We start from the raw sequence: 23,653 nt of genomic DNA on the forward strand, positions 1-23,653 counted from the left end.
AAATTTTTGCCTTTAGAACTTTATTTGTTTCCTTTGCTGGAGAGACAACATGAAGAGACAGTACTATTTGTACATGAGACAGTTTTGCACTATTTTCATTTTTCTTGCCATGTAACTGCGCAGATTTCAATTATTAAAGACAAAATTTTGGGTATTTTACGACAACTTCTTTGTAGCAAAAATTTCCGAAAATTTTGCATCTTCTTTTGATAAACTTGTTTCTGATATAGAAGAGGCATATTTTCCTGTAAAAGAGGCATATTTTCCTCTAAAAGAAGCATATTTTCCTCATATTTCTTCCCTAAAAACATCTTTTCTCTTTGCTCTGTTGACAAAAAAAAACTGTTATAAAATCATTTATGCTGACAACATGTTTTGATAAACTTGTTTCTGAGATAGAAGAGGCATATTTTCCTGTAAAAGAGGCATATTTTCCTCTAAAAGAAGCATATTTTCCTCATATTTCTTCCCTAAAAACATCTTTTCTCTTTGCTCTGTTGACAAAAAAAAACTGTTATAAAATCATTTATGCTGACAACATGTTTTTATGACAAGTCAGTAAGGGCAATTAGTGCGTTCACTTTTTACATTGAGTTGACTCACGATTTCTTCCGACCATGATTTTAATTCTTCCTTTCTCATAAACTTCCCATTTCAATCTCATTAATGGCTAGAATTACGAACCTGATCATGCTGTTCATACCAGATATCTCCATTAGTTTCCTTCGTTTTCTCAAGGCGTAATATTTTGTGCCAATTTTATAGATGAGGAGTCCAAATTTTGGATAAAACAATTATTTTAGCCGAGTATAGTTTAAATTTTATAACAGATGTAAATTATTTTTCTTTTCATAACTTGGGTCTCATATTTATTGTGTTAGGGTTATGAATAAAATTAAAGTCGTTAACAAATGTTGTAACTTCAACCGTTGTTTTTATTAGTTTTACTTTTTACTGAATTTTCAATGTATATTTAATGAATCCTAAATACTTACTTTTTGTTGCTTTCAATATATTGAAATAAAAGCGAGGCTGTTTTCGATTACTGATTAAAATTGAAAGAAAAAATTTAAAGCCCTGTGAAAACTATAGCAAAGCAGTGAATAAATTGTGAATGAGTTTTCTCATGTTTGTTATGAGAAAGTTGAACAAGTTATGTAGCTACTTTAGCGTTTAATTGTCCATCGTGATGTTTTGTTTCAACTTACAAGAAAATATCTCCAGCAATGAACGAGAAAATTGTTTCAAATAAATTATTGACAGTTTTTTTTTTATTTACAAAACCGGGGCTTTTTCGTTTTTCAGCTGAATAAATTTGTAATGCTGGAAACACTGCAAATTAAACTCTTAAGAACACTTGTAAACTAAACAAATAAACCTTATTTGTGTTCTGTGGCTGAAGAACTCTCGATAAATAACGTAACACCTGTTTTGAAAAGAATCTTTTGAATCAATTAAAAAACATTGCTTATTTTTGACATTCTCAATTGCTTTCAAGATATCTGTTTTTCCCATTTTTGAGCTTTTGCAAACATAATTGGCAATTATTTGAATTTGTTCACACAACCGTTTTTCTCCTTACTATTAGTCGTTTTTTCCTATTAAATCCCAACCCACACAAACACCAACAAGCAGAAATAAATTAGAAGTTAGTTATTATATATTTGTTCAACTTCTAAGCTGATAAGCCAAGACATTTATTTAAAGCTGCCTATTATTTTTTGTTTGAAAAGAAATTTTTCCTGAAATTGTCAAATCGCTTGTTATTCCTTTTATCAAGTAAAAAAGTTATTTCAAAACAACTCTCAGTTACTAACATCAGATTATATTTCAGTCCTGAAGCAGAGTAATTCCAGGATCTTTTTCAGAGTTTTTGTACTGTAACTTAAAACGATTATCTCAAAACATCGAAATTCCTCAATTGTCTCAGGAAAATTCGGCTCTGATTGAACTCTGATCTTGCGCTGATCATGATAAAATAATACTTGATGTTTACAGATACCCGCTGATTATTTTGATTTCATAACAAGTTCCCATTTCTTAGAGATTTAGAGATATAACAGTATTTCCGGTAAAACAGTAAATATTTTTGAAGTTGAAAAAAATCAACTTCTAAAATTTGGTTTTGAAGGCTTCGAATCTTGGTCGTTAATCAAATATATCATTATCAAATATATCACCAATCAACAGTAGTTGAGCCCTTGTACATAATAAAACAAAACATAAGACAAGAAGGCTCGGTAATTTGCGTTCACACATAATTTTCCAACTCCGCACAATCACGTTTTTGACTTAATTTTTCACCAAATGAGATAGAAAACTCTCAAAAAATCACCTATGGTTCGAAAATAATTTGTTTATCCAATCAACAAATTGCTTCAAATCTAACCATTATACATTTGAAACCACTATACTAACAATAGTTATAAGAGGTCCGATGATAACTGTCATTAAGGAGCATGAGAGACAAGATAAACAACAAATTCAACCAAAAACAAGCATTAGTTAGGACAAAAACTCAATGTCTATCCATTTTTTTTTCTGAAAACTTAATGAAGAAGTCAAAGTATTATCAAACAAAAAGTATTCTAAGCCAAATAACTTGCATGACACCAGAAAATATATAGGATCTGTCTTTATAGAGACTAATTAACAAGTAGACAAAAAACAGGTTTTAAAATTACGTTTACACTTTTTGAAATAAAATAAGTTCAGCCGTGAAAGCGATTAGCTATTAACTGAAATATTTCAATGACCTTTCCTACATCAAAGTCTTTTTAACTTTGCGAGGAAATGGTGTCGAAGCCTACAAGTTAAGCTGATTTTTAACTAATGGTTTTTTGGCTTTGATACTATCAGTTTCAAATTTTTACAAGCTACTACAATTTTGAGGTTCTTTCTTGTTTGCTTGACAAATTTTGTTCACTTGAAAGTTTGAGGTCTTTCTGTATTTGTTTTTTAAGCCGTTTGGCTTCCTAAGGAATTGCAAGATTGTACGCTTTTGCTTAGAAAGATCAATGAATTATTCAACTTTGTCATTTTTCATCTTATTTCTGTCAATATGTAGCTGATATCTCTCAGTAAAAATTGCAACACCATTTTCTTGTTTCTTTAAAATTATTTGATTTTTTTTTACAAAATCTGACGGACTTGTTCGTTCTTAATTCAGCCGTATAGGACTTTTTTTGGATAAAAACATGTCCTCAAAATGTATTAATGAAGAGGTCTCATTTGCTTACTCGATTATACGTCAAAAGGATTTTTAATGGATTCATTTTAAACTTATTTCTGCACTTTGACCTTTTGTTCCTGTTTTTGTCATATTTTTGGAGAGTCTCAAAAATTCCTGCAACTTTTTTGTACAGAACAGCTTAGCTTGTTTTTTAAGGTTTTATCTGATACTATTTTGATTTTGTTATTGTATTTTCATTTAAAAAAAGACACCGATAGTTGGCTGTAAATATTGTTATTTGAATCTTAATTATGTCTACTTTCGTATTCTCGTTACGGGTAATTCTCATCGGCCATCTAATGCGGCATATATTTACTCTTTTTTGTGGTTTGCTGAGAAGTATGTGAATTTTCTATCTCTTCTTGATTGGGTAGACAATTAGGTCGAAAATTTGGACAAGTGGAGTTTTTAGATTATTCCAGAGCACAGCAAGAGACATAATTTTGCAACGAAAATCAAATTTTTATTTTTATAAATAAAGTCATCAGTCTAAGAATTGGCCCAATAGATTTCCATACCAGCGGAAACTTACATTGGCAACTTTAACGACATCAAAGCACTTGATTGATGCAACTTAAAATGACTCGTTATCTGTAAAAATGTGACGTATAAGCAATGAAAATTGTTTGTTTAAAATAAATCTTATAAAGTTGCCAAATTATCAGTTATTGAGGACTACGATTTACCAGATGTTGCGCGGATTTGAGTCTCAGAGTTTTTCAACGCTGAACCTGGATCTTTCACTAGCAGAAACCGAATTCAATCCTGAAACATTACATATAGAGTGTATTTTAAGTTTCTTCATGTCCGTTTCATCTTTAGTATGATAATTTTGAGGTCATTGAGTTCAACCGGGCTAACTTTATCCTGGGTAGTCTGAAAAATTGCTCACTAACCGAAATTAAGTCTGAGCAGCGTAATGCTAAACTTATCTAGATTATAAGTGGTAATTGGTATAATAGTATATGCGCTCTTTATAATTGAGCCAGTTTGTAGGTAATTACCAGAAATTCGATTTAACATAGTTGTTATGTCCTGCTAAGCGAGTCCATAGAAACAAAAACCATCCTGCAAGTTCGAATTGCACATAGAACACATCTTGTAGATATGATTTGGTCTGAACATCCTATTTTTCATGCAATTTGTTTTCACTCAAAAATGAGGACTGGATTGTTTTAACCGGGATATGAAAAGAGTAATGGCCATCCGGAAAAACCAAAATGCTTTTGGACTGAATAAATTTTATATATATATATATATATATATAATATATGTATATATATATATATATATATATATATATATATATATATATATATATATATATATTTGTACTTAGAGAAAAAGCTCGTTTGCAATATTTTTCTGTACCGCAGTCTTGTGCCTGGATATCCGCAGCCCTCATTACAGCTCAGGGACTACACCTATCTCCCAATGAGTTCCGTGTAAATCATAAATACCGACTGGGTGTTAAATTGTACGAGAACGAGAGAAAATGACCTTTTTGTAATTCTTGGACGCTAGATGTAATAAGCGACCATGCCGTGTCATGCCATGTTTGGGGTGATGCGACTTCTCGTCATGATCGTACACGAGACAAAGTAACATCAGCTCGCTCGGGAGCACTTTTGTCTCCCATCTGTGAACAGAAGAGTTTACTAACCAACAATAACTCCCGAATGGGCGATATTTTCTTGCCTATATTAAATGCCAATCAACCAGCAGCATTAGACGCTACCGTAACTTCTCCCTGGCTGTCAAGCATCATTATAAATGCGTCGAAGAAGAGTGGTTTCGCGCTGTCTGCTGCTGAGGACAGGAAGTGCAAACTCTACGCCCTGAAATGTAGTGAAGTCGGAACTCAGTTCATTTCTCTGGCTTCTGAGTTGTTTGGGGGATTTTCAGAGACAGTTCGTAAGACGCTCAAACGAACCGCTTCTCTGGCTGATAACAGAGTTTTGCAGCCGGCGGGGTTGTCGTTAGCTTTCAGTAGGCTTTCTCAATCACTCTCTGTTACAGCAATTCGGGGGTCAGCAATCATGCTCCTTGCAACGGATACGAGATTATAGACACATTTGAAATGCAAGCCAATCTTTGAATCGTTATCCCAGCAGTTAAGAGTTTCCCAATTGAAAGTCAGATTTTGGGGATTCCACTATCCCAAATGAAAAACCGATTGTGTGGGTTTTATTAATCCATGTGAAAACCCGGTTGTGTGGTTTTGATTCACTTGATAGATCATCATCAGAGTGACGAGGGGCCATTAATCCGAGTGTTGCTATGATTCAAAGCTTGGATTATGACTTCAAGCTAATAACTAATGGAATGTCAATGAGTTAATAAAGTCGACGAAGATTATCTTGCTAAACCATATATTAATCGAAAATTTTGGAATTTTGAAAAAAAATCTCTCATAGTTTCAACGGTTTCAGCGTATGTCGTACAAAATTAATTATCAACTTTCCACCGGGGACGCCGCTCACCAACGACAGCTTTCACATGGCAACAATTTCATTGCTTGGGCGAGTTCGGAGTAGTTGAGTGGATTTCTGTTATAAGTTGAATCACATTGGATTGTGAGAACTTCAGTGCACACAAAATTTTTCACCCCACCGTTTATGAGTATCGCGAAGCAGTTTTGAATCATTTCAACTTCAAAGAACTGCTGCCCAACTAAGAGCGCTAAGAACCATTTTTGTTTGTTTTGGAAATGACTTGTTGCTGTTTCTTTTTCTCTGAAAGTAGAGCTATTTAAGGACTCAAGTTTGCGCCCCTATTTTCTGACGATGGTGGGACTCCATATCTTTGTTCTGAGAAATGGAGGTTTTTTTTTACTGTGGCTGCATTAGGTTCTATTGGACTGTTTGATTGTTCATGACAAGGTCTTTAATTCAAAAAATTAATTAGAGATAATCAATAAGGCGCCTGGATTTTATTTATATTTAAATAAACTGACGCCTTCAAATGCAGGTGTGAGAGAATATATGTTAAGGTCCTTGTGTTTGAGCTAAGTAGTTTGAAATAATTTTGCGCCAGTTTTACACAAACCTTCTTATAAATAGTCCTTAAAATCGTTCGTAAGATATACTAAAAATGTCATTGTTTCATCAAGTAATCTTTATTTTACTGAAATCTCTAAACATCATTTTGGCCTCTTTTGTGAATTTACTTCCAAATCAAAAATAAACATTCTGTTAACTCGAAAACGTAAACCATAACCCTTTCCAAACTTAAACTTGGTTATGTAATTGAGGAAATTGGTAAATGTGTTTTTTCAGGTAACCTTCTGCAGCGGGCTTTTTTCCCTAAAAAGTACTTGCTGTTGACAAAACTAGACAATACATCCCTGTTTTTAATTTTTCTTACAAATTGTAGACTTTGAAAGTTTATGTATTTGGTCGAAAAAAATAGTTTTTCAGTTTCTTGTCAAAATTAATTTCCAGAAATTCTTTGATAAGCTGCAAAATTGAGGATAATTTCTTATCATATATTCGAAGCTTCGTTTGCTTTTTTATAAGCTTTTTAAAACGATGTTTTTAAAATTTTTATTCGAGTTTTTTTGAAAAACAAATGACAGAATCAACTTTCTTGCTTGTAGAAGTCATCATCAGTTTTTAGTTGGCTCAGTTGCTCAGTTCGCATTTTGCGATTTGTTTCTGATGAAATTGTTATTCTCCTTTCATAGTATTTTCATGGAGAGCAACACGAGATTTCTTGAGTTTGAAATGTTACTAATAAGTTTTCGCTTTGTCTTTTTTTCTGTTAATTTAAAAATTTTCGTTTTGAATAAAATATTGCTCAAACCAGATTTTATGAAAAACTGTTATTCTATCATAACGAAATTTCCGAGCCAATTGGATACTTACAAATCTGTTGCAAATGATGTATTATTAAAAAAGGTTCAGGTTATCAGGCTTAAGTATTTTTAGTTTTTAGCTAAATTAGCTCCAAATTTTCTGATTGCTGTAAAATTTGCTTCAAACATGCTCAAAAACAAAAACTTTAACATAATTACATTAATAAAATTTGACAAGACGCGAATTAGTTTTATGTAGTTCAATAACAATTACAGGGTTGCAGCAATTAAACTGAACCAAGAAAAATATCGTTTTCAATAATAATACAAGAACCAGCGCTGATTACCCGGGTCACCGCTTCCCTGGTTCCATACAAGGATCATGTATGATGTCATACAAATCATAACGTATCTCCTAGTACGATCCTTGCAAGGAACCAAGGAAATCATATATGATCCTTGCATGGAACCAAGGAAATCATATATGATCCTTGCATGAAACCGAGGAAATCATATATGATCCTTGCATGAAATCGAGGAAAACATTAATGATCCTTATGGGAAATTAGGGGTTTAAATCTTGAATAAGCTCTCAAATTACCTCAAAAAACGCGGAAACGCAATTTATGTAGAAATATCAGAGCCAGAAAACACATGGTTCTTGTATGAAAACCAGGAAGTCATATATGATCCTTGTATGAAATTGAAAAAATCATATATGATCCTTGTAAGAAATCAAAGATATCATAAAGGTTCCAATGCGACCAGGAAATAGTTGTTAGTCCTTGTATGACTAGAGAATGCTAAACAAGATCAACTAGGCTTTCACCGTCGTGTTAGGAAAAACTTCAATTTCCTCGATTTCATATAATGATCATATATGATTTCCCTGATTTCGTACAAGGATCATCTAGGATTTCCTGGGTTTCATACAAGGATCATAAAAGAAGTTTTAGTTTGTGAGCAGTCTCGTTCTTACTGGAAACCGAAAGTAAAACTTTCTGCGAAATATTCAATCACATGACAGAATTCCCGATTTTGTCTCCGAACAAAGTTCTTAGGCACCGAATGAGTTCAAATATGAATTTTTAGTAAAATTGATTTGTTTTATAATTAGTATGATTTCTTCACACTCGTATCTGGATTATACATAACTTCAAATTTGTATTCATTTCCATTTGAAAAATTTTGTAAGGAGAATTTCGCTCCAAAAACAACAACGTTTCTGAATTCAGTTCATTTGAAGCAATCTTAAATACTCCAGTCCAAAAATTGTGAAATAAATGAGGACATAATCATGGAACGTATTGTTAATTTTTCATAAAGCGGGAGTGCTTTGTCACACTATAATGGAAGCTAAATTAACAACAGTATTTTGTTTAGACGCCATTTTATTGCTTATTGTTTCGTCAATTTGCTTTGTTTAGATTTTTGCTGCTGTTTGTTTACTAAGTTGCGGTGTTTTTCATTTTTGTTAAACTGTCTGCATTTCTTCAGCCATCATCAGAAATTAGACTGTCAAATTTTTACAGCTTGAAATAATTTTGCGAAAAATTTTGCAATTTAAACACAGTTGAGACAAAATTAACATAACTTATCAGATCAAAGAAGCTAGATAAAGATTCGGAACAAATTATTTAATCATCATTATTGCAGTTGCTATTATTGTTCTGTGCAAGTTTAACTTTACTTTTTCAGAGAAATTTCCCCCTGGATCGCCAATTCATACAACTCACATCAACTGGTACAACTAGTATTTCCTACCCTGGTGAGGTGTTCGAAGCAAGAATTGGTTGATGCAGAAAGAATTGACCATGATCAGACGTTCCAGACAAAAAAAACTCCAAACAATTTTTTAACGTTTAGGAGGGTCCTCCAGAAAAAAAATGGTTAAATCCTATTTCGACCACTTCAACTCGGGTAGCACGCTTCTATGAATTCCCGAGTTTGGATGCAAATCTGGCAAAATCCTGCAAAAATCACGCAAAAATCTGGACAAATATTCTCCAGATCATGCGTAATTTTACAAGATTTTCTTGCCAGATATTGCAAAAGTAAACAAAAAAATCCGAAGAACTTTCGAGAAAAAGGTCTTAGAGACTTTAAAAAATCCAGAAAAGGCTGAAAAAGTTAAATGATGAGAAAACAAAAAACTTGATCGAGCCTAGAGAAGCATATCCTATCCGAGGAGAAAACTTATGAAGCAAAATTTTTCATGATACCAAAGCATAATAATCACAAATTTAGAAAAAAGAATGATCAAACTATGGCTGCAAAAAAACGGTTTCAAGAAAACCGGCGAAATTTTGTTGAAAACTCCCGAAAAAACTTTACTTCGCTTATATTTTTTGTTAGCATTGTACACTTTTTGTTTCCTCCTATGGGTTTTATTGCTTTCAAGCAAATGGTACACAATGCTTCTCGCGGCTCAATTACTTGTAGGTGTCGTTAGTCCATATAGGTTTCTCAGTCAAAAAGTTTTGAAGCTGTTTAAATTACCAAAATCTTAAGAACGTCAAAATCTAAAATCTTAAGAACCCAAAATCTGGACAAATATTCTCCAGATCATGCGTAATTTTACAAGATTTTCTTGCCAGATATTGCAAAAGTAAACAAAAAAATCCGAAGAAATTTCGAGAAAAAGGTCTTAGAGACTTTAAAAAATCCAGAAAAGCCTGAAAAAGTTAAATGATGAGAAAACAAAAAACTTGATCGAGCCTAGAGAAGCATATCCTATCCGAGGAGAAAACTTATGAAGCAAAATTTTTCATGATACCAAAGCATAATAATCATAAATTTAGAAAAAAGAATGATCAAACTATGGCTGCAAAAAAAAACGGTTTCAAGAAAACCGGCGAAATTTTGTTGAAAACTCCCGCAAAAACTTTACTTCGCTTATATTTTTTGTTAGCATTGAACACTTCTTGTTTCCTCCTATTGGTTTTATTGCTTTCAAGCAAATGGTACACAATCCTTCTCGCGGCTCAATTACTTGTAGGTGTCGTTAGTCTATAAAAGTTTCTCAGTCAAAAATTTTTGAAGCTGATTAAATTACCAAAATCTTAAGAACGTCGCCCAGTTATCAGTATCAATTTATTGGTGAAACCAATGACATAAACCGTATTTCTTATAAATTCTTAGACTAAACCACTCATTTGATATACAAAACATCAATGAGCAGCTGATACCTTTATTTGCTAGCATGCCAGCAGTTTTTCAGTTTAGTTTCAGTTTTGAACGAAAAATTATATGTAGTCTACTAACTCTTTTTATTGAGTTAAACTTTCGTTATCCATGAGTAAATACATTTAGCATCATTTACTTTTCTGAACAATTAAATCAGATGTGTTTTTTGCTGAGAAAAAATTGCAACAACCTTTATGAAAAATGCGATTCTCTAACTGATTTTTAACAGAAAATAATGTTTACTGACTAACGGGATCAGAGCTCACTGAGACAATGTTTCCTGCTATGTTTTTCCTGACACAACAGCAACGTTTTCAACTCAAAAAGAACAACGGTCAAGAATAGGTTTCAATTGTACGTTTTTCTTTTTTGTGGCTATTCCTCCAATTCGTTTTTTTATCAAGTTCTTCAAATTTTTTCCAATTCGTGTGAGTTTATATTTGAAGAAAAAGTTTTGTTAAGTTCAGGATTACTACTTTTCATGATTGTAAATATTTGCGATGTTATTAAATTTAATCATTGAATTAGGAACATCACGATCACCTAAAAACAACTGATTACAAAGAATGTGGCCTCTCTTAAAAAAGACGCGTAAATTTTGTGTCAGTAGTTTCGGCACAGCAATGAAACAGCCTAAAATGGAGAATAATACCAAAAAAAAACATTCATATCACAAAATTTTAATACTTTTGGAGGTGAAGCGAAATTTACCGGCAGATAAGACTAAGGCGCTTTTATCAACATTGATTACTAAAATTAGGGATTATACTGCAAATAAATGAAATCTAATTACGCAATTTTTTCTGATTGCGCTTTTGCATAAAATTTTTTGTTGTGGAATGAAGATGGTATTTTTCAACTTCGAGTGACTAAAATTTCCCCATAGGGCTCCGCCTTTTCATCCGCAAAATTTTCACAAGTACACTGTAATAAGAAAAATAAAGTAAAATGTGGTTACAAAAGTGAGAAAATTTACTTAAAAGTTTGGTAATGGTAGGCGCTCGTAATGTAAGATCTCGCATGCTTGAAGAGAAAACATAAAAATTCTTTTTCAAGTTTTTGAATTCTTCAAATTTTTTTTCAAGTTATGTTAACATACGAGACTGTTCAACAAAAATGGATAAATGCAACCCAAAATGAATCGGAAGAACTGGAGCCGTTAATTTGAGATCATTTCACATTGTAAAAAATTATCAATAAATACATTTCTTCAGTGTTATTTATAAAGTTTAATGAAAAGTCTGTAGTCATAAATGAAACAACCAGCTGTGAGCAAAGATTTAACTGTTGCATCAATTTAATCAATTTAACTTTTGTGCGAAAAAATTGAAAGATTGACCGATAGCTTTGGCTTTTAACAGTTGGGAAAGCGAACTACAGAAACGGAAAAAAAATATAGCTAATCTGTCGAACGTTTCAAACCAACCGACTTTGATGGGCTCTTTGAAAGATTAAAGTAGTACAACGTTCCCTTTTCTGCTTTATATTGACGGTGTTTTCAGGGTATTAATAATTCTCCTAATTATGTCTTTGAGGCCTCAAAACAGAGTGAAAAGCTAAGAAGAAATTGTTTTCAAGGATCTGCTTTCAAAATAAGAATAGTTGCCAATCTTAGAAATTTTTGATTATATTTAATACAACCAAAGAATCATTAATAAATTATTCAACGGGATAAATTGATAACAAAAAGTTATATTTGAATTAATCTTTATCATATTACACCTTATTGAAATGTTCCCTAAAGCTGTTTAGTTCATTTAAGCTTAACCATCCCTCGTTTCCTTATTGGAAAACATTAAAATTCTTAGATTCAGTTTCACTTGTTTAAACAATCCGATTTTGCTTAAAATTATCCAATAAACTTGTTTCAAGCTGATAGGTTAAATTTTTATAAACTTTGTTTAAGATAATCGATATAATCATATTTCCTTATATCGGATTTTGTTTTTTATATCTTATCTTAAGCACTAAGCGTACGTAGAGAGGGCATAAATTTTCAATCATAACAGTCTTGTTTCCATCCGCAATTTTGATTGACCAAAACTGACTAAGCTAAAATTTCAGGCATAAAGTTCTGAAAGCTCAAATAAATTTTGAGGGTTTGAAAAAAGAAAATTGTTTCAGAAGCCATAAAAATATTTTACTTCGCGTTTTTTCTCTGGTAGGTTAATTTTTTGGTTCGTTTCATGTTAAGTTTTGTTTTAATTTGGATCAGAGAATGTGAAAATAAAAAGCTCCGCTTGCATTGTTTTTAAAAAGACGGTAGCTGGGCTAAGAATATTTTTGTATTGTTTTTATTTTTCTCATATTTGTAGTCACCCCCTTTGTCCTCTGGCTATGATGTCATATTGATTTCGAGGTAGGTTTCATTGTTATAATAGGTAGAAAAATTCTTTTATATTTTGAAGCAGCAACTTGAGTCATATTCAACATCTAAAAAAATCATCACAATTTTGACAAATTTTCTCTTTAGAAATAATCTCAAGTCGAGTTGAGCTTTGAAATCAATTAGGTTAATAATCTAATTGACTTAAAATTTGGATATAACCATTTTCTAATACGCTCTTCTAATAATCTTCCAAACCTAGTTTTATTGTTTCCAATTACAAATGAAATGGACCAACTATATTAAGTGGGCAATTTTTAGCCCAAAAATTTGTAAAGATCCAACTGAAAGCTGGTAAAATTTACATTTTCTCAACTGTTCTGAACCCTTTTTCTGAAGTTATCCAATTAATCTTTGTCATAAATTTGAAAAATATATGTGCATTACCCTAAGGAAACAAAGTTTAAAATGGGTACAAACGCGGGCGGTTAGTTTCGAACCCAAGTCGAAAAAGATTCGAATAATTCAAATTACACTCAAGTTGTCCGGAATGATTTTGGTTGACAGCAATAAACATTGCTATTTTTCAAAGTCATCTGAGCAAATTCGGTTTATTAAAAGTTATTTCGGCTTTATTTTGATAAGAAATTGCGTAAATAACTTGTACTTAATTTTTAATGATTCAACTTTCTTTCGTGGTTTTCTTTTCATAATTCACTTTTATGACTGATAAAAGCAATTTAAAACACATCAGCTAAATATTAACAAGAATTTTACAATTTCCTCAGAACATATCAACCAAAATTGACAACTAAATGCATCTAAACAATACAGCATCATCAACCGAGTTATAAATAATAAATTATAAACTTGCGTAGTCAAAATTTTGCGCTTGTTTGATTTTTTTATTGTCTGTTTTTAGCGACGTCATTTCCGGTAATCTATTGTTTTTTTTTTGTTAAAAATCCTAAAAGAATTGCTTTATTCCGAAGGTTTTCATTACAATTTTAAACAATTGATTCAGTTTTGATGATAAACATCTTTTTTCACGCCCTTTGCGGGACTTAAATCCGTGGACTTAAATTTTGTTCGCCGGATATTTGAGATGAAAACCCACCAATTTGGGCTAAAATACCTACTGTGAAGACAAGCGGGTGGGCGAGGCTTGACTAATTAGGCGAAAAGTCCATTAAGCGAACCGAATTTTACCCAAAGTCAGTATGCTATAATGGATTTGATTGTCAATTTGCTCGAATAGAAAAATCAGCAACTAATTTGAAACGAATTCTGGTGACAATTTAATGGAGCGAATTATTCGGTGTACAATTTTCAAAATTGCGAAATCCATTTAATTTAGGGGTCAGTTCTGAATTACCCCAGAGAAACGAAAGGTCAAATTTTTGCGCTTGTTTGATTTTTGCGCCCCCATAATTTTTGTGCCCGCATAATTGACATGATAAAATATATATTTTTAATATTGCCAAGATCTTGCCATGTTACGTGGTAGTAAATCATCAACATTATTTGGCGAGCAGCTGTTTTAGCAAACTAATCTTTTTTCACTACTTTCCGCGGAAAAAAGTGTTTCAATTAGGCGATTTTGGTTATTATTAATCTAAGTCTTCATTTAGGTACCAAACTTTTAAAGAGCCATGATTTGAGAAAATCCTAGTCTTCAAATTGTCGCTTTAGTTCGTAATTAAAATTAGTCATGAGAAGGATTTGTGTGCAATTAATTACCAGGTAAGTTTTTTTCATTTCTGTTAATCAGGCGTGTTGTTATAAGATCTGTGGCGGAAAGAGTGACAAGTAGGAGTACGTTAAAGCAGCTAGATGCCAAGCAATAAAGACAGGAACAAATTTGCAAGATCTTTGCATGACTATAAAAAAAGATCTTGGCAAGATAAAAACCATGAAATATCATAACTATGACATTATAAAACATACCAATTGCGTAAAAATAAATAGCATCATTAAACTATATTTGGTAAAAATACGTATCATAGTGTTGATAATAAACTCTTTTTTCTCGACTGCGAAGCTATAAAAACAACATTGATTGCCTTTGATGTGAAATTAATGATCGACAAAACGAATGATTCACAATATAAACGCTTTCCGTTTGTTGGCTTTTCTGTTTTTCTTCTTGTTTGCGTCTTAAAATAAATCTTTTTGCTCTCAAAGCTAGTTTTTAAGAATCTTTTTATGAAAATTTACTAGGAACAATAGTTAGGCATAAAAAAAATAAAAATAACGATTGATCCCCCTCCCCCACCCCGATTTTTCAAAATATCGATGAAGTTATTTGTTAAAAATAAACTTAATTAATCGATAATCGGTCAACTAAGAATTCGGCTAAGGATAGCTATCAAAACTAATGAACAATGTGCTAATCAAGTCCTGTTTTTACCTTTTTCCTTTTGATCTATCAGTCATATAACTCAGGTGTTGTTATATTTAGAACATCATATTATTCTGACACAATAGAAACGACAGGTATTTTGACAAATAAAAGGATTAATCTATTGTTTTTACCCCTTTTAAGGCAAGAATTCGTGCTCATAAAAATACTCGAACCGGTTGAAGTGTGTTTTCACTAATAAGATCACAACATAAAAGCAATTTTTTTTGGTTTAAAAGTCATAATTTTGGTAATAATTAGTGAGTCATTTGAACTATTTTGTGTTTCAGCCGCTTCACAGTTTTTGACTCTTAAACCCTAAAAGACAACTCAAAAGCCGGCATCAACTCATCGAATATCCGTCATTCGTTTGAACTTATTGTTTGAAGTCTTTGAAATTCATCCCATTAATATTTAAATCTACCTTTTCCCTATAGTTTTGCATTGTGTCTTCCCGGCTTATCCTGTCTTCGCATTTCTGACACAAATTAATTCCCAAGTTATCCAAATTGCCCCAAAAGATAACAGGGGGTGGAATTTGAGAACATTTGTTGACAGATAAACAGATAGGATGTCTTACCAAACAAACAACAACAACTATTCCTCACGTTGTTTATGTATTTCTGTTATTGCTTCCCTACTTTTATCACACTTTTCAGTGCAGTCATTAGAAGGCAGACATCAGACCAGATTCAGACGCCAAATCAACAGGTCAGTTCTTGATTTTCTTTCTTTTGCAGAAACAAATTCATTTTTTATTCAAAATTCTTAAATTCTTAATTTCTTAAAACAAATTCATTTTCTTAATTTCTTAAATTCTTAATTTCTTAAAATTTTCTTAAATTCTTAATTAAAAATTCTTAAATTCTTAATTTCTTAAAACAAACTCATTTTCTTGAAACAAATTCATTTTTTAATCAAAATTCTTAATTTCTTTTAATCAAAATTCTTAAATTCTTAAATTCTTAATTTTAAAAACGCTGATACCGTTTCCCTCTTATTTTAAATACCAAACAAAAAAGATGATGCCGACTAAAAATTAGTACAAACTTTTGCCATTTTTGGCTTAGAAAAAACTATCATACCTAGTAGGATTCCTTATGCTCAAAAACCGAAGATTTCTCGACATTATTTTTTGTATTCCAGTAAAAATTCCGACAACCGAGTTCAATTTAAAATCACGTGTCACATTTGTTCACAATTACAAAATCGAACAGAGAGATTTCATTTTTTAATGTTGACAAAATTTTACCGGTTCAGAAGCTCTCTCAGCAGAATCGGTACCAGATTTTGGTGATCACTTCTATCAGTGTAAAATGTGTTTAGGAACATTATGGGAGCACGATTTTTAGGTCAATTTTGAACGGCCTTAATCTTTATAGCGCAGAAAAATCAAAAATCATTTTAACAGTTCAGTCAAATATTTATCAAGAGAAATATTAGACTCAAAGTTTTTGATATATTTCTCATTCTCTAATGTTCAGGGTTTTAAAACTTTTGGTTCGTAAAAAAGAAATGGGTGAGATGCGTTGATAGACGAAAATAGATATAATATTTTGGTTTTCCTGCTAAACCAGCATCGAAAAAAAGCCACAAACTGAGCGAAAACACCCCAGATCAGTGATAAATTTCCGAAGGTTTCTGCGAACTAAAAACTTTAAATCAGTTGAATTATTCTGCCAAAAGAGTTCTCGTGATACACTTTACTTGTAATGATTTTCATTTTTGAAACAATTCTGGTGCTCAGTTGACAATCTTTCATGGAAAAATATTGATCTATGAGCTTTATGCATTCACAAAACTTTATTTTGCCAATTGAATGATAATGCATTTTATTCAAAGAGCAAAGACGGTCAAAATGCTTTTCTTGAAAAAATTCTCCTTTTTGGTGAAGAAGAATCTCTTTTGTTTAGTCTAAGATTAGTGTTTATTACTGGTTCAGCAAATTCCTCTCTCTTTTTTTCCTTCTCTCTCTCTCTCTATCTTCTGAAATCTCGCGTATGAGATTCCGAATCTTGCTTACGTTAAAAAACAACGATACTCAATATCTCTAGCGTTTAGGAACGACGATACCAAAGATCTCATACGTTTGAAAACCACAATACCAAAAACTCACCAAATACTACCAAATAACAATTAAAAATGACAATACCAAATCTCTATTTTGTTTAATACCGCTTCAAAACGATGATGCCAACTGAAAAGCCGTTCAAAATTTTGCCATTTTTGGCTAGAAGAATGTTTACAGCGACAAATTTTTGTGTTTCGAAAAGGTTTTACGACTAAGGTTTTTGTATTCAAGTAAAAATTTTTGATAAATGACTTCAGTTTAAGTTCACGTTTGTCACAGTTCTCCTCAATTACAGAATTGGACAAAGAAAGATTTCATATTCTACTTCGTACGAAATTTCACTTATTTAAAAGATACCTCAGAAGAACCGATACCAAATTTTAGTGTTCGTTTTTTGATCGGATTCCTACTCTCAGTGGAAAACGGTTTAGGAACTTTATGCGAGCCCGGTTTTTCTGTGAGGTCACTTTTGAACGTCCTCAATCTTTATAGCAGAGTGAAAAGAAAATAAATTTTGGCAGTTCCATCAATGATTGATCAAGGAAAGTTGCGCTTTTAGCGCTTTTAGTAAATTTAGTTTCCTCACCTTTCAGGGTCTCAGCACTCTTTTTTAGTAAAGTATAAAATAAGATAAATGCGTTGATATATAAAAATAGATAAAATATTTTGGTTTTCGTGCTAAGCCAACATTGAAGAAAAAGTCATCAGCTGAGCAGGAAGTACTCCTGATCTGTAATATATTTCTGAAAATTTTTGCGAACTACGAAGTTCATATCAGTTGAATTTTTTTACTGAAATTTTTCTTTGTGACTCAAATTACAAGTATTAGTTTTTATTTGCAGAAAAATCTTGGTGCTCAGTTGACAATTGGTTATGGGAAAAAATATTCTACTAAAAGCCTCATGCAATTATTATACTTTATTTTTGCCAGTTGAACGATAATGCTTGGCGTTTAAAGAGCAAAAATGGTCGAAATGCAAAATTTATCTAGCTTGTTTTGAGAAGTTTCTCTTTTTGTGGACGAAAAATGTCTCTAACAATTAGTGTAAGATTAGTTTCAAATACTGGTCAAGCAGATTTTTCTTTCTCTGTCTCTCTCTCTCTCTCCTCTCTCTCTCTCTCTCTCTCTCTCTCTCTCGCTCTCTCTCTCTCTCTCTCTCTCTCTCTCTCTCTCTCGCTCTCTGTCCTCCTCCTTTTCACCTTTTCAGTTAGGAGCAACTATCTCTAAGTCCATTTTCCTACCCGGTATATGCTATGGTATGAGAATTATGTATCAGCTTATATCAGTTATCAATCGTCTTTCCTAGTTCGCTTGGAGCAAGGGTGTTTCTGATTTTCTGAAAATATTCTCCAGCAGTTGCAGAAACACGGTAAAATACTGCAAAAACAGTTGTTTTATGCAGCATAGCTTTTTGCTCCAAATATTGAGCTTTGCACTCCAACAAAAACAAACAAGGGTATGTTCTGCACGCAATCAGTCACACCGCTAGTAAATATCAGACTTATTTTCTCACACGGTTTTTTCTAGCGAGCTGCAATTTCAAAAACTGTACACAAGGAGTTAGAAAAGTTTGAAGAGTTTTGTTCTTTTTTAAACGAATATTGTTCCATTTGACTGGAATTTAAAATTGAAGTATAACTTTAGGATACTACAAGCTTCGTAAACCTTTAGAAAGTTCATAATTTCAAAAAAAAATGACAGCATAAACGTTTCAAAGAAGGATATGCTGACTTTATTAAACATCATTTCTTAAAAAAAAGATTGACCACAAACAATCTACAAAGTTATTTGTTTATCTTGTTTACTTATTTCGCGTGTTCTCAATGATATCTAGCACTCAAGACTGACGATTTATAGGCAACGGTTGCGCTCATTCATGTGGATCTACAAGTAAAAACCCAAAAAACTGATTGATAACAATGAACTTTCAACTCATTCCATGTGGGTAAGGGACATTTTGGCCCCAAACGTGATCTGCAAGGGCTTCTCTCAAAACTGATTTAAGGTTTTCATTAGTTTTGAACAGTTTTCCATATCAAGATTTTTTAAAAAAAACAGATCTTTAGATATAGCTCAAAGATTCCAATTATAAATACATTTTGTTTGGAAAGAACAGTATATATAGTCTCATTGCGTACGGAACAAAACTAACTTTATCAGTTGTGGGGCACGATAAAAAATGTCAGAACGATGATTCACTGAATCAAAATGACCTATTACTTTGAGTATTCATCAATGATGCTACTCATATCAAAATTGCATAATCGAGCAAAGCTGGCAAAACTGTTATTGATTGCAACGTTTCCTCAAAACGAAGTAAAAGTTGCTCATCATTGAAAAAATTAGAACATTTTCCAGTTATTTTCGACACCATGATTCATCTAATATGACATCCACGTATATTTCCACTATTTCTACTTTTTGATATTTTACTTAAACAAAATTCAGCGATATGAAACAATGGCCATGCCAAACAAATATTGAAATTAAAATCAGCGGTAATTTTTTCACTAATATGAAGTCAGTATCAGATTTTAAATGAAAAATCTACAGAAAAACGTGCTATTTTTTTTATTAGTTCAAAAAACTCTTCTGCGGTTAGCTCCTAAAAATTTGAAAAAGTTAAACAACCTACGAGACATTTTAATAAAACTATTGCATAATTAGCGTAGTAGAAAAACGTTAACTAACTAACACTAAAAATCATTTAATTTAGTTATTTCAAATTTTGGTTCAAGGTATGAAATATGATCTAATTTTTAAAAATTAGTACTCGATTTAGTTACAACCTATAAACTGTTATCCAACATGTAAACTTTTCTACATCGAAGTCCGTTAACGTAACACGAATAGTATCCCAACAAATTGAATCCACTGTGCAGCTGATTGAAAATTTTTGCCTGAGTTTTTGTTTGTTTGCTGGTTTATGCAGAAGTTGCGATAACAACAGAATATATGAAAGATAAAAGCAGACAAGAAAATTTCCGAGATGTGCATGAGAATATGAGAAAAAAGGTTTTTGTTTCAAGCCTTTGAGATAAACAAAGACACAGTTAACATGAATAGTTTTAAACTTTTTCCAGTTATTTTTTGTTCTGGATTAATGCAAATCAGTTTTTAGTTGCGATTGATAGATTAAATTTGAATTCCTAGAAAAAGACGGCAGCAAAGCTATATGACATACCTCGGCAGAATTTTGGTGTACCAAAAATAACTGGAAAGTTTTCACCTTATCTCATTAGTACTTTCGTCCACTCGCAATTTCATTTTTTTATCAATTGAACCAATGAGACAATAAATTTTTCAAAACCACACTAAGATACAAATTTTTCAAATGATTGACCTCTAGCTTTTATTAAAATATGAAGGCGGTTGGAAACACAAGTGCGATTTCTCTATTTTTTCACAGTTCGAACCATTGATTCAAATTCTTACGTTGCAAGTTAACCTTGCTTTTTGCGCGATCGACTTTGACTATTATTCTAAATTTTACAAGATTATTTTGATGTCTTCACTTGAGTTAAGCTGTCATTAATAAGCTTTAAAAAAGCCCAATCGAGTGATGCCTTGACGAGGAGTTTTTTTTCAAACTTAAAATTCAGCAGACTTCAATTAATTAACATTATTATTGGGAACAGCAAAAAAATTTATGACTTTGAAGTTTTTAAATCTGAAACAAGCCGCGTTCGATAAACTCCAGACATAAAAAAGGACATCAAAATTCTGAAGTCCAAATTTTTCCAAAAACTTAACATTTATGCTTTCATTTGTTTTTAGCAGACTAACAGACCAACTGGACAAAATTGAAGCGAGCTACATTCTCAAACTTCTAGAACTGGAATCACAAACCCAACAGCCATCTCTAAGATACATTCCTACTAACAGCTACCTTCATCAACAACCGCGAAAAGAGCAGCCGAATTATGACCCTTTGACCTTGAACACCATTCTGAGGAGTGAACAACAAAGTGAACAAGTGTACCAAAAAAAGAGCAACGACAATAAGAGATCAGAATTGAGTAATTTCAATGTGGGATTCCTGAACAAAGTGACGGCAGACGGGGCCAAAAGTACGAAAGATCGAAATATGCTGAAACAATTTTACGGGGGTTCTGTCGGACCTGGATAGTTGATATATCTTTATAACATCTCAGAAAGGAAACTGTTTCCTAATTGATACTTAAAAAAATAGAGCCAAAAGAGCCTGATATGGCACCAAGTTTTGTACTATAACGTGCCCCCCAAAGTTGAAATAATCAAAAACTACTCGACAGTGTTGAAAGTTCAAAAGTAAAACATGTAGGCAAAAAAAAGTTAGCGTTCAAATGACTACAAGATGCTCAGTTGCATGTTTTTGCGTGTTTTCGAACGTTTGGCTATTTCTACTTTATCGGGCAGACTATAGTTTAACATTAGTTACTATTTTGTAGACGGTGGTATAGTTAGTTCCTAATAATGTTTAAACGCAAGGATCTTTTCTGTTTGTCCCCCCCCCCCCCAAGAACGTTATGCACCCCCCAGTTACAGAGCACGTGTCATTACAGTAATCAGTATGTAAAAATATTTGGGAACCCTTAGATAGAAACACCCTCTTAGAGGGGTTTGATATTCAGACAGAACAAAATTGTTCCGTTGAAAAGGGGAAAATACATAACCATTTTAAAAATTTTCCTTTAATTCTAGGAGTAAACATCAACAGAAAAGTCTTACCTTTGAAACGTCTAATATTTCAAAGTCATTTTAGATAAGAACCGAGTAGGTCTCTATTTGTACAAAATTCAGACCCCCCGCCCACTCAGTCAAACTTTAACTGAGGTGCCCGTAGGATTACAGGCAAGGAAACAGTGTTCCTTAATTAATGAGTCGGTTTAAATTGATCAAGTGAGTTTCAGTTGTTGTCACAAAGATTCAGATTCAAGTAAGTTGGGTCTAACCATCTATCATATCCATTGATCGGAAATAAATTCAAGTATTCGGAACTTTATTTTTTCAGTGCCTGAGAACAAAGCGCCACCCCCCCCCCTCCCCCGGAATTATAGACCACCGTATGGTATGTATATTTACGATGACGATGGGAAGGGTGCTAAAGAGTTTATTAAGCGAAAAGATGAAAGAGAACTTATTGACAGTTGGTATTATGGCATTGGGTAAATTGTCTTGCAACTAAACCGCATTAGTATAAAATAAGTAAAAATAGAATTAAACTATTTCGAAAGACATGTTCACGCCACCAAGGCAACAACACCCAACATTGATTTGAAGGATAACTATTAGAGCAACTCTTTGCTCGTTATGTTGATTCTATGTCAACACCATTATAGTGAGAGTAAAGTTTGGGACCTTTGCGGGTTGCGACCCCACAATCTCTTAATTGATTGCAATCCTGTGCTCTCCACTGAGCCATCTGGTCCACATTAAGAGAGTCTTGCCATGCTCTCTTATATTGAGCTATCATTTCAAGCTCCATCTTATGATCACAACTTACTTACTAGAGTGTATACTCTAACAATAACAAAAACAAGTTTGCAAAATAAATACGCATTAATTGAATTTATTCAACGTGGTTTCTTAACAGAAGCAACAAACGTCAATAGAAAGGTACGTTTAGCTGAAACAGCCCCACAAGACAAAAATTGCCCGTGAAATTACTCAAAAAAACACTGTGACCCTGCAAAAATTGTTCTGAAATGGAACGAGAAAAAATCGCCTTCGTTCAAATAAAAAACACTATCATGTGACACTATCCCCTACATTCATTTTCGCCTATTTTATCGGGTTATCAATTCGAGGTTGATAAAAAACGATGACAGGATAAAATACCCAAAAACATAGCCAACAAATTGCCGGAAAATGGCCGCCGTTGACGCGCTTGACGCACATCGGGATTGAGACTGAAAAAAAAGAAGAGACAAATTGATTAAATTGTTTTCCGTTTCTTTTCAGTGTCCAAAAAGTGTTCAAATTTGGTTTGAAGTATCAATTAGATTCTAAAACTATATTTAACTCAGCTTCTAAACTGAAAGCTAATAATCTTTATACCGATGTAAACTAGAAAACACTAATGACTTTTGATAATATAATTCTCAATGAATTAATGACAGTCCTTTATCGGTTTATCCCACCTCTTTTGAATTCAATCTTTTGACTTTGACAGTATTCACCAGATTGCGTAATTGAATGCGTGAAAAAATTTAAACTATTTAGTTGAAACAGTGATTGAAGTAAGTCAGAAGTCAAACATGAAAATAGTGCCTTATGTCAAAAGAAAAACGTGATAAAAGCTAAAGCGAATTAAAAAAGGAGAGCGCCTAAATAATAGGCGTTGAAAGGCTAACGGAGGCTAGTAAAAAGCAATTATATCTAGAAAACAATTAAAAACAGGTTTTTAAACAACGTGCTCACAGCTGCCGCCAAGTAAACTCCAATTATATTATGATATCCTCCATTGACTTCAAATCCAATCCTCTAATTGAAGTTAAACAAATATAAATATCGGAGTTTTAAAACAAAATACAAATTACTTGATTTCTGTAATTGATTTAGGCTCGTCCTAGTCACGCGAATAGATTAACAACTCGCTCCTATAAGAGTGAAAATTGAAGTCACGAACACAGCTCAGTTTAAAACAGCAGGAATGAAT

The 23,653-nt window shown here is 32.5% G+C and overlaps 1 protein-coding gene across 2 annotated transcripts in view; it reads left to right on the forward strand.

The window, feature by feature from the left end:
* The window catches only part of LOC142342454 (uncharacterized), a 42,815-nt gene extending 21,510 nt beyond the window's left edge, over positions 1–21,305 (forward strand). For both annotated transcript variants that reach the window (XM_075393790.1, XM_075393788.1), the window contains exons 2-3: positions 15,232–15,652; positions 20,791–21,305. In XM_075393790.1, coding sequence (XP_075249905.1) covers positions 15,513–15,652; positions 20,791–21,142 — 492 coding nt within the window. In that variant the 5' untranslated portion in view covers positions 15,232–15,512 and the 3' untranslated portion in view covers positions 21,143–21,305. The remainder of the gene's footprint in view (positions 1–15,231; positions 15,653–20,790) is intronic.
* The last annotated feature ends 2,348 nt before the right edge of the window (positions 21,306–23,653 follow it).

This window comes from Convolutriloba macropyga, chromosome 7 (genome assembly GCF_964194025.1).
Source record: "Convolutriloba macropyga chromosome 7, txConMacr16.3, whole genome shotgun sequence".
Lineage (NCBI taxonomy): Eukaryota > Metazoa > Xenacoelomorpha > Acoela > Convolutidae > Convolutriloba > Convolutriloba macropyga.